Below are 12,494 nucleotides of genomic sequence, written 5' to 3'. Positions count from 1 at the left end.
TGAAAATTTCACCAACCCTTCTGTTTGCAGTAAAAACATTTCATAGAAAAATACATCAGTCGGACCACACCCAAATTGTCCTCCAAGTCAGCAATCCCGACCTTTTCCACTTTTGGCTTTTTAAATACAAAAATTGAACTCCAGACGAGCAATGCATTCGTATTTTGTTATACTTTTTATCTTTTTATTTCGTTGCATTATTCTGATTTGTTGTTCCTTCTCTGACGTACCAACTCGTCCACCAATCACATTATTGGCACTTTGTCAAGTGTGCACCATCCAAGTAAAAATTCCTTCACAAAAATAGTCCGGTTCTTTTGATTTTTGTTCAAAATATAATTAATTAAAAATACAGGTTTATAAACAAACATCACAGATTAATATGTATCTACAGAAACTTTTATCTACAAATGTTTAATAAATATATATTTAATTTAATCTACGAGGAAGAGATAAATAAGTTACAGTTCTGAGAAAAAAATTGTCTATCAATCCTGTTTTCTTTGTTTTCAAAAACGAAAAAGAGAAACTGCAATATTCATTCCTGCATATTTTAAACATACCTGAATCATTTTGAAATATGTCGTTGGATTGCCAACCGAAAGAAATCACGCGAAAATTGTGCGCAGTTGGTTTGGTACTCGAGTTTGAAAAAACTGAAATTTTCATCCTATTCTGCTCTTTACAAAAACTACCCCAGTATCCAAACCACTGCAAATTTCAAGGAGGAAAACGTATTTTCAAACTGTTAGCGTTTTTTCGTCTCCAGTTTGCATTCTGAGTAGACGATACCGAGCAGTTATTGCAGATTTGACATTTTCATTAAAATCTTCAACATCCCGAAGCGTAGAACATTCAGCAGGAAGAAATCTTCGAGAAAAACCGAATATGGCTTTGGTTCCCGCTAGGCTCTCACCGCTGCCCAAGGCTCTCTCCAAGAAAGCGACAGAAGGCTAATTTTGTAGATTTTCCACTGGAAGATATGGTTTAACTCGAATTGTATAATTTCAGCCAATCGTTGATGACGTTAAGCTACCCACAATGCTGAACGTTCCCTCCACAATATATAAACAACCTCCATCACTGCCTTGGACAGGGCAGTGAGTACTTCGTTGGTACCCGAAGTACAATACCCCAACACTGTATTTTCTACCTCAAATGCGTTAATAATTCAGAATAAGGCAGAAAACCAGTCTGCCGTTTGTCAGACATAACGAACATTTTACAAAGTTACTAATCTCTACCGCCAAAATTACTTAAATCCACTCTAAAAAATATAGGGTATATATGGTTCAAATATTACAGCACTATTTACACCAAAAAAAACCTAGCAAAAAATCTAGAAGTGCACTTGTTAGTGTAGACATGTCAAAAAGTTGATATTGTCATTCCTTTGGTCAGTGATTGACGTGACAACTCGGAACTGCTCTAGTTAGCAGAAGACACTCGCAAAATCGACGCCGATCTCTTTTCCGTAAATACCATTAAAAACACCTCTAGCTTGCTAATATTTACACGTATGGAATCAAGGATGCTGAGTTAATCAGACTCGTTGGAACAAAATTACATGTTAAAATTTAAATACTCTTAAATACGAAAAACACTCCAAACATTTTTTGCTTTCACAATGGGTTATATTTTTTTTCAAATTCAGCCTGACCGACACACCCGCAAACACACGCCATAAATTAAAAGAACGAATACATGTGAACACAACACAATAAGTTACACAATAATAGCAACAAATGCAGAAAGAGTCAAACTTTACCGGTCGACCTTAAAGAACTGAATTAACTTTTAAGTAAAGGAGATTGGAAATTAACACGACACACTTACACTTGAAGATAAACACTAGAGTTTAAAACTCGCCAGTTTTGGTCACGTCACTTTATACACGATTTCATACATGAAAGGACAATTTCACGCATGAAATGATTACTAAAAAATTAAATGTGGCCTTTTCAGCAACGAGGTTTGGGAAAAAAATGGGAATGGTTAACTCTAGATTAAGTTCAAAATTCATCACAAATTTTATGTGAGTTAATAACGAAGGCAATTTCGTAGTTCGTGAAAAAGGACTCAAACTATAAAGTTCATAAAGTAACAGGTTGCATGAACGCCAATTACTGCGTTCCACCGTGTGTTGATTTCACAGACTTGGTTGGTCCCTGAGCGCTACGTGTATTTTTTATCTACTAACCATGTATTTGCCTGGCAACTGTTTCTATCAACAATAAATCGCTGAATACGTATTAGGCATCTGAGCCAAAACCAAACTTGAAGTGCAGCATAAAAGAAATGGAAACTAACATTTATAAAAACCCTTATTTTCAAACTCCTTGAGTTAAGTATTGAAGCTTCCATGCTATGGATGACTAGTTCCTAATCACACTCGAACCGAGAGCGTTGGGTGCAGGCTAATTTTAAAGACGCCCTCGTTCGAATGTCGAGACTTCAAGGTGAGGTCGCCAAAGAATTGTCTCCATGTATCTTGTCTCCATGTAAAATAAAAACCGTGCATTTTCATGAATGCTTATAATGGGCCCGATTCACACTGGTAACCAACAATTTTCATTATTGTCACACAATCTTGTGACAGCCGATCGACCAATACTAGCACTGTCGGTCGAGCCTAAGGTGGAATATCATGGAACTGCTAAACACCATTTTACTCTACAATGCACATGTATGCCCTAAGCAAAAACTCATATGAAATAATTTGGAACATGGCAAAACAGCTTAGCAAGAAACAAATTTTGTAAGCTCTTTTTTCCTTTTCCTCTGCGAAGCCAAGGCAAGTGATGTTCTTGTTTTTAAAGTAAAGTTAAACTGTGCTTAACTGCTTCGTAAATTTCTCCCCCGAGGCGGGCACGAGCGGCACCGCCAAGCCCACTACGGCGAATTGACGGGACTGGAGTTGGCCGAGCGATCGCTGAGCGAGTCGGCCACACTGCGCGGGCGCTTGAGCAGACTTGGGTGGAAGTTTGCGTGGCGACGGGCGTGTTTCATCAGGTGGTCGCTGCGCATGAAGCGCTTCTCGCACAGCGGGCAGCAGAACCGCTTCTCCCCGGTGTGAGTCCGGTAGTGACGGGCCAGTTCATCCGAGCGTGCAAAACGCTTACTGCATTCCTGCCAGGTGCAGGGGAAAGGTCGCTCACCTATAACAAACAGAAAAAAAAGTACGTGCCATCATTAACATGGCTGTGTCTGGCGTTCAAAAAATAAAATAAAAACATCCAGACAGTTGTTAAGTGTAAAAGTAAAGGTTATTTGCAATGAGCCAGTTCGGTGTTTCAAAAGGGCAAGCTCACTCGAGAACAACGCATGCTTGCGAGTCGGCTTAGAGGCGTAGTGACAGTGCAGACCTCGCGCGCGCGTACTTCTGTTCCCGAATGACCTCAGACGCACTTCATTTTGCGCATGAGCTGTTGGAATACCACACAGGTTTATCAGTGGTGCGCTGTTTTTTCTTGTGGACATTATTGTCAGTTGGGTAACATCTGGCGGAGGAGGGTTAGAGTGAATTGCCTCGTGACAGGAGACCTTTCGAACAACCTATACAGAAACTGTGTTACCATGAAGAGCGCCGCCTATTGTTCAATACCGCCCACCCGCCCATTGTGCACAGCGACGCATGGATAGTTGCCCCGACTTACGAGGGTCAGAAAAAATCCTTGTACATGTACAGGTTACTTTCTAATACGGATGATGAGAGCTCATTTTCACATTCATTTCCTCTCCAATCGAAATGTCCCAGCTACGCCACTGAAGCCGGCGCAAACCGCATATTTTGCCCCTTGAGGTGGGAGAGACGGCAGCATTAAGGAAGTCACGAATAGCCACTTATCATCACTTGAAATGCACAGGGCTTGCTCTGCGATCAAAGCCTTGAAGATTAAAGTAAGACTAAGACGATCGAGACATTCTGTTTTAACTACAACAGTGCTTGGCGGATTTAGCTGGCTCCTAACAGAAGTGCCCTTGGCGTTAGAGTCACTTTCATACATCAATCGTAAAACCGCAAACACACAGAAAGAGAACTAGAAAAAAAACAGCATCAGCACTTTGAACGAGAGTAGGAAAAAATTATTAATTGAGATTTGGATAGAAAAGGCGTGGCACTATTGTGAGGAAAGCAGATCATTCACAAAATGAAATTCGCGGCTGGATATTATAATTGTTTAACCGAAATGGACATGACAAAGTGCGTCCCAACCAGCACTCGGTCGGGCCGAACCTGTTTTGCGTTCATTTTCAGGAAGGGCGCTACACCCTTGTCGGAGAGGTCCATTCATCGACGATAGGAAGTAATCATTACCGCCAATTAGATCACAGATAACCGATGGTGGCTTTACACTCAACGTGTATCACAACTCACTACACGCCTAGAGCTAGACGGTATGTCGGAGCAAAATGTGGCCAAGTTATATCGCGGCCCTGAGAAAAATTCAGAAGTTCAGCAGAGTGTCTTGTTGACAGACACGTTAATTCAACTCTCTTGCCAAGCTAGATTAACCGCAGAGTACTGTACTGATTTCAGGTAATGCTCCAACTTTCCGTGGCGTTTTTAAACCGGCTCGGATAGGGCATGGAGGCGGGGAAGCTCAGGGTGGCCCTGTTGAACATCATACCCTTGAAAGAACGGTGTCAACTTTTAGTATGCCGAGAAATGGCAGTCCCGACTGGCTCAGAGTAAACACTTCCTCACATGTGAAATGCTGCTTTTTGGAACTACGCACATGCAGATTTTTTTTTTTGGGGGGGGGCTAAAAAGAGATACTGAATGCTCAATTCAGCGGTGGATAATGAGACTTAAATGAACGTTGAGTGCTCAGCGTACTACAATAAACCATGCGATAAAAGACCTAATTGAGATAAGAGCAGTGTGGCCCCGTGGCAGCCCGAAGGACAGGTGTGCGGTGGGCTTCGAGTTGGGGAACAAAGATCGGAGCAGCGGAACGTGGCTAGTTCCTTGTCCGGGGCGTCTCGACACGCGACCGCCACACCTGTCGCCGACCATTAAGGGGGCTACAATAAAAATTATATTTAACCGGAATCACCCATTTTGTTACGGTTCGCTTAAACCCAATTCAAGCACATTTTGGCTATTTGTTTCCCCAAGGACGGAATGGAATAACCCGCAGAAAATTGAACTACGCGTGAAGGTTTGTAGAGACAAACGCATAACAACTTTTAGTACAGGCTTTTGGGAAAGGTGGCTTTTTTTCTTTGTTTGTCACGGTGAAATATGACTAGCACACTTGTTTGGAGGGTTTAAAGAATTGTTGAGCACCCGCGTCGCACGATGTCAAGTAATGCCAAAGAATTCACCGTTCTCGCCCGCTAAAAATCGTGTTTCTGATAGCATGATGCAAGCAAGCACTGCTGTTGCAAAGCGGTTCTCTGCGAAACCACGTGTGACTCGCAGACTTGATTGCCTCCTGCAAGAAATATCTGGAGTGCTAAGTAAGCAAATTTAGGAGCAAGTACAAAGAAAGAGATCGATTGAATCCAAGATGATTCGTGTGGTTTACATGAATGATCTTCCACAAATCACAGAATCTCTTTCACCAACCATGAAGCTGTTTCACCAATCAAAAGAGGCGAATATTCGTCGCATTTTAAGTAGACTTAGTTTCCACTGTGGCCTCTGGCCTGGCATGGCAAATGACGTGACAAAAAGTAATGCTATCTGAAACCCTGAACAGCAATGTGCAAGAGCATACTTCATATATGTCTTTACCAGAGCTGGGGTTTCATGTCTGATCAATCCAGCGTAGCCACGGGGGGAGGGGCATGCGCAGTGCCCCCCTCCCCCCGTGCCTTCCCACTATAAAGAAAAACAACCGGAGGAATGGATATTGAACAAGGCTAGCAAAAACTTGCCCCCCAAACACCACACCACTGAAAGCTGGTGCCCCCCATGAGAAGCTGGTCCCCCCTTGTGCCCACACTAAAATCCTAGCTACGCCACTGGATCAATCATAGGTTTTCCTGTTCTACTAGGTCGGTATCTGGTATCGGGAGCTGTCCCCCTTCAACACACCAACAGGAGGGAAAATCATGCTTATCAGTCTGATGTCCTATCAACCAAACCCGACAGGTGCACGTCGCACGCGACACTGTTGATCTTTTGTAAACCGCAGCATCGTCATGCGAGAGGGCCCCACCGGCTCTTTGTCCAGCCCTCCAAAACGGCACCATGTTTTCACAACCGCGAGACAAAGCGAGGTCGCTGGCCACATCAAAATGACAAGGTTATTAGCAACCTGCAGATTTTTACAGCACAAGTACATGCTTTCTTTAGGTGGAAAGGCTTGCGGTAGTACCATGCGAAGGAATATATCTCTTATGAGTATGTGTGGTTCTGCTGTCTTTGTTCACCTCTTAAGACTTCTTTGGGGGAAAATGATTTCTTTGTATTCAAATCAAGACACGTGCGCTGTGACCCGGTGATGAAAGCGTGGTCGGTGTGGTGCATAGGGGGGTTGTTGGCAAAGGGCTCCAACCTCCACTGCCTAGCCCTTCAACAAAAGAGCCAGAAAATGGGGCCTCATTATATACTCGTCGCCATGTCTTGGGGACATTTCCACGCGACATTGTCATTACAATACTATGCAAACAATTTAAGTGATGTGGTATGAAACTGGTCCCCGTGAAAAAAAAATGATCTCCTTGACCTCGTTGCGCATGTCTCAGTGAGCCAAAAGAGAGAAAGTAGTGATTTTTAAGTGAGGGAAGAGGGTCCGTGAGTCGTGGACAAACAATTCGCACAAGTCGACATTTCACGGGACACTAATGCTTAATGTGCTTGAACCATCCTGGATTTTATTTCTCAACACATAGCCTTGTTGTGGGGGAAGCACCAATTTACCTGCCCAGTGTCACAAGACAAACTAAAGGCGATCGGTAGAAATTCACTGAACGTGTACACTGCTCACTAATTTAACCCGAGCCAGTGAACTTGAAGTGAAAGTCCCTTGTAGATGTACATGAGCGTGCACTTGTGTGCTCAATGCACATGTACATGCACATGTGCATGTACATGAGCGTGCACTTGTGTGCTCAATGTACATGTACATGTACATGTACGTTCCACAGTCTTGACCAGGGAGCGGGCCACGTGGAATTACGAACTACATGTAGCTCCATCTAAGGTCCTTTGTGCTGCTCTCTTTGGCTTATTTTTAGACCAAGTGGGCGTGACAGATAGGTCAGAGTCTCCTTTGCTGGCAGGGGCCACATTTTGCGTGGCTTGCTGGCAGCTGCGGTGGGTGGAAGGACACGACATGCACGATGTCTTTCCTAGTTCTTTGTCCCCAATCCGCAATCAATGCAGGGCCAAATTCAGCACCGGAGCTGCTCGCGTCACAAAACTGAGCACCGATAATTATGGGGTAATATCTTCAGGCACCTTTTGGTTGGTATATGTAACCGGTTTTGTGCTCAGCAAATATTCACTACGAATACAAACTACATATACTTGGCTCCAAGCCCAGTTCAGAAACGCTAATCAGACTTGAGAACACGTCTACAAAGATTAAAAAAATTCCAAACCTTGAACGCTAGGCAACGTGCAGTTTGTATAAATAATCGCACTTTATCGGAGGTCAGCTCTTACACCATAGCATACTTTTGTACTTGAACTTTATTTTTATCCGAGGGGACCTTTGGCCCAGGCTTGGATTAAGAAGTGCAGAGCAGACATTCAAAGATGAATAAATCATACGCGTGCCAGCTTTGTGGTTCTCGTACGTTGGAGGAAAGATGGTCACTTTAATAATTCATTACAAAATCATTCAAATTCCCCCCGACGTCAGAATGAGATGGACGTGGTATTCAACTGAGGCCACATTGTGTGTCAAGGATGGGGGCGGGCGGGGAATGAAATCCTCCAGCCATCTGTTCCCGCTGCTGCGTCTACTCTGCGTCCCACCTTTTTCACAACCGGGTGACGTAAAATGCCGGTATATAGAATTTAATATGACCCTCCAAGCACGAAAGACTTTCTTCCAGTTGCGCAACACTGTTTCACAGTTGCGAAAGGAAAGTGATGGGAAATAACTCATGTGGTACGAATGCGGCCAATTCTGTTGGAATAAAGCACGATTTTCTTCGCGCACACCTGCGCAGGCTTCCTAATGTTTGGTAACAGCAATCATGTTGGCAGTATTGCAATACTATTGAAATTGCTACTTGTTTACAAGTTTCGTTCTTCGTTAGCCGTGACCTGTTCGTGGTTCAGCCCACTGTACACGGTTGGCTGGACACGTTTGACGGACAATTCACAAACACAGGTGTTCATCCTTTAACAAAACAAACTTTTCCATTTGTCTTTATACTTAAAGAGTGGACCGGTTAGGTGAGACAAATACCAGAGTATAAGTGGGGACTTGAGATCCAACACACTAGATTTTGTTTGGGCGATATTCAACTCGATATGATAACAATTATGCTCTATTCCTTTCTGGGATTTGTGGAATGAGAAACCCCACTTGAACGATCCAACAATCGACAATAAAAAAAAACCGCCACCCCCCACTGCCGAATTTTCTATGACCGCATAGTCAATGAACTGAGCGGAACAACAAATCATGTGGATTTATATATGACATGCTGGCTATGACGAAGTCGCATGGGATACAGAAAAGATGGGAGGGGTCCCGTTCAGCGATGTACACTAAATGGGGTCGGTTTGCGCGCAAACAAGCTCACGCCCATTACACAGCCGTCCTCGATATTGTTCATAATAATGCATGGTGTACATGTACACGCACATGTACTGTACATGTACATGCACTGTGTCCCGCACGCAACGTGAACATGCGATGGGGCTCAAACAAAACATTATTTGCCCACTGGGTCAATTTTGTCCCATTGTCAATTGACAAAAGAACGCGCTCCCGGGCCGGTTCATCGCGAGTTATTACGTAAATGTATCGATTGCTAAAACAAAGCGTCGGGTGCTGGTCAGAGCAGAACTGCTGACAGCGTTTGAATATTCTGCTACCAACATGATCGATGTGACCAAAGGGGTGGTTTAAAGGGGACAAAAGTTTTCCTCTCAGTATTTGAAAATGTTTGGCACAGCGGCAGGCTGGTGGGTCGATAGGGGGCTGGGTCTTTACATTTCTCAGTGCCTTTACAACCCTAACACTAAAATGTTTTAACTAATGATCTATTTCTTCCAAGAGGACTTGACATGTTATGATGACATATTTCCCTTTTTGGAATTGTTAATCATAAAACAAGTCCAGTTGAAGTTATCTTGTATAAAAAGGGCAAACTCTTATCTTAATGCCAGCAAGTGGAAAACAGACTTTCAAGTACGAAAATAAGGTGGTTCTAAAACTTCCAATTTGCGGCAAAGCAAAAGAAGTCACCACGGTATAAATTTTTTTTGCTGAATAGCAGTACGTTAACGTGCGAAGTAATGACAAGTCTCACGCACCCACTGAATGATGCGATATCAGGATGTCAATACATGTGACCTACGGCTGAAAACAATAATATTGCACAACGTCAACACAGCGCTTGATCTCTAGAAATATCAATGACAATAAGGTTTGGTCGTGAGGGCAGGCGAAGAAATGGAGTTTGCCTTCGGTGGCAAACCGTGTGTTTACATGTACTTTGTACATCAAATTGTATAATGGGACTGCCATTAAACGCAAAACTGCAATTCATTCGGCTTGCCCTCACAGGACAAGGTACATGTCTCTTGGGGAACCGTGCAACGCCCATCACTTGCTCTCTCCATGCAGGAAGCACCCACTGTGATGTCATTAACATGAGGATGACAAGTCGCCCTACAAAAATCCCAAAAGTAACAGCAAAGGCCCAAGACGACAGACTAATAGCAATTAAGTTGAGGAGGCCGATTTACAGAAAAGCTGATAATAGAACGAGCGCCCGCATCGTGAGAGCGTGCTTTGCCTCACACTGCATCTTTTTGTCCAGTGCGTGCATGAACTCCATGTAAGCTCCAATTGGACACACAAAGGAAAGGGGGCGTTTTGTACAGCCCAGCCAACACATGCTACAGCAAAATGTGAACTTTAATCGGATCAGTGTTCGGGCACGTTGGGGATAATCGGCGTGGGGATTAACGAGATGGTAGCACTTATAAGTTTAGTTTCTAGACTGGGACTGTAAGGGACTGATGATGTTCCAAAAGATTTTTAATCAGCACGTGGTGGTTGGTCGATACAACGGGCCTAGCCAGCTGCTTCCTTGACACGGGGTATTAGGGGCAATCCTGAATGGGAGCGATACCGCCAATGGGATCTACAAGTGCAACAAGTGTTCAAGCCTTGAAGAGCTTGTTAAAAAGTGGACGCAAGGAAATCCACTCGTTCAGCAATTTGTAGAAATGTAGATCGTACAGTAGAGTTGGCACATGTGCACGCGTGGTCTTTGTTGAGTAACATTGCGAAATCAAACGAGTGGTTTGTGGACAGAACGAAGGTGAAAAGTGCACGTCACTTGATGCAATCTGGACAAAGAAACATGTACATGAACAATGACGTGTCTTACCTGTATGTGTTCTGAGATGTGCCTTCAGATGTGATGATTTGCCGTACATCTTGTCGCAGCCCATGTAGTGACACTTGTGCTTCTTGATGGGCTGGCCATCCGGCCCAAGGTGATCTGACGATCTTTTCTTAGCAGCCCGCTTGTTCCTTTGTCCCACCTTGGCGTTCTCGTCGCACGTGCTAGTCTTCCTAGCCCGGCGCTTCGTCGTTTTGTTCCCCTTCAGCCTGGCCCCGGTCGGGGGGATGTCGGTAAAAGGGTCCTGGCTGAACTCCAGGGAGCTTGAACAGTCACTGGTGGGGGAGGGGGCAAGTTCTCTGTTCTTATACGTCTCCAAGTCGGCCAGGATCCGAGCAACCATGAACAAAGGATTGGGCAGCGCGGCCAGCTCAGAGTCCTCATTCGTCATGGCACGATCATAGGGCGGCGTGGCGTACCCCATTTCGGCAGGCCGTGGTGTAGAGGCGATCACTGGCGGTTTCCATGGCGGTCTGGACTTGGCAATGGCCAAGAGACATTCGGCAGCAGAAGTAACATCCATGTCCACCGGGCTATAGTCCAAATTTGTCTGGTGGTTGGGCAGGAAAGAAGTACATGCACCGGGATCCATTGTGTATACTGGACTTGTGCGGAGTTCAGTTCAGCCAGCTGTCAAATCAGCTGGAGACGGAGCTGTGGCGTAGTTGGAAATAAAAATTGTACTCTCTGTGCTGGTCACGCCGTCACAGCCTGTACAGCTCAGTACCGATCGCTGGGGAAATCTCCGTCGAAATGATGATCGTGGTGAGGCCGATTTAAGGGGTCTTTCCTCATGGTTTGCTGCCCGAAAGGGTTATGTTGATGGTTCATCGGGAGGTGTGCGCGGTGTGTGTCTCCCGCCGTTTCTATTGTTACAAAGAGGCACAAAGAAACGATCCCTTCCTACGAAACGTGTTTGCGTGACGTCGCCAGCCTCGTGTCTGTGTGGTGGGCGGGGTGCAGCGCTGTAAATAAACCATACGTCAGCGCGGCTCTCATTGGTTTGCCGCTCAATATGCTAATCAGCTTACTCTTAATATCTCCCTTTGACCCCGGATTCACCACGACAGGAGTGTACATGTACTTGTATATGAACAACCTTTGTTGCTCGCAGTCAACAAAAACACGCTTGGCGGGCTTCAACTCACCTGTCCGGTAACGTGATGTTTTTTAGCAGACAACTTCGACAGTTCGGAAAGCTCGGGCTTCCGCATCAGTCTGTTTTTCTACTTCATCCGGTGTTCTGTTCTGATCTACTCCTCTAGGGAGGGCATCGATCTTATGTCGAACAGCGTACGCAACGGAAACTCATCAGTGTACGGATTCGGAACGTTTTTTAATTACCCACTTTACCTAGACTAGACGTCTCTCTGGAAGACTGTTTTGTATATAAGTATAATGGGATGTTAAGCTGTAAACTTGTTCTGAAATTCCTGCAACTTTCCTGAATAATCATTTATTTAATTTCGTACTTATTTGAAATACGGCTATTGACTGGAAGTGTCCATCATCATCGTGGGTGATATAGCTTTCTCTTTTTCTTTCAATAGAAAATATAGTACATGTAAATTTTGGACAAAAAGTGGGGCAGACCGACTGGTCGACTTCCTTTCAGTTTATATGCTCTTGCCCGACAAACGGATTCACAAACTTAATATGTGACCGACCATGATTGACTGAATGTTCCTACCAGCATGCAGATAGACAGATCGACGCATCGAATAAATGGTCGAGAGACTGTCACGTGGTGGTAAGTCGACTTTTTGATGGTCTAACCACGACTGACTGGCGGAATTTTCAGACCTCCTTTTACTGACAGATTTATGGTCAGCTGACTAAATAAATGTCCCATCGACTGAATAATGATTCAATGACCGACTGACACCTTATCTGCTTACACATCGAGCGTAATCCATCTACCTCTTTGCTCGTAAAGACCCGCC

At 44.4% G+C, this 12,494-nt stretch overlaps 1 protein-coding gene across 1 annotated transcript; it reads right to left on the bottom strand.

Annotated features, from left to right (window-relative positions):
• Window positions 1-156: 156 nt before the first annotated feature.
• LOC110989875 (uncharacterized) lies at window positions 157-11,510 on the bottom strand. The gene is made up of 2 exons (XM_022254560.2): window positions 10,537-11,510; window positions 157-3,158 (listed from the first exon to the last, which is right to left on the bottom strand). The coding sequence occupies exons 1-2, from the start codon at window positions 11,141-11,143 to the stop codon at window positions 2,893-2,895; spliced, it is 873 nt and encodes a 290-aa protein (XP_022110252.1). The 5' UTR covers window positions 11,144-11,510; the 3' UTR covers window positions 157-2,892.
• Between the last annotated feature and the right edge of the window lie 984 nt (window positions 11,511-12,494).

This window comes from Acanthaster planci, linkage group LG05 (assembly GCF_054643075.1).
Source record: "Acanthaster planci isolate LZ-2023a linkage group LG05, COTS_SCS, whole genome shotgun sequence".
NCBI lineage: Eukaryota > Metazoa > Echinodermata > Asteroidea > Valvatida > Acanthasteridae > Acanthaster > Acanthaster planci.
This window is presented reverse-complemented; position numbering and strand designations above follow the sequence as displayed.

Coding starts and splice junctions, on each gene's coding strand:
- LOC110989875 (XM_022254560.2), bottom strand. CDS start 11,143: ATGGATCCCGGTGCATGTACTTCTTTCCTGCCCAACCACCAGACAAAT. Junction 3,159..10,536: donor ACATCTCAGAACACATACAG/GTAAGACACGTC, acceptor TGTTTGTTATAG/GTGAGCGACCTTTCCCCTGC.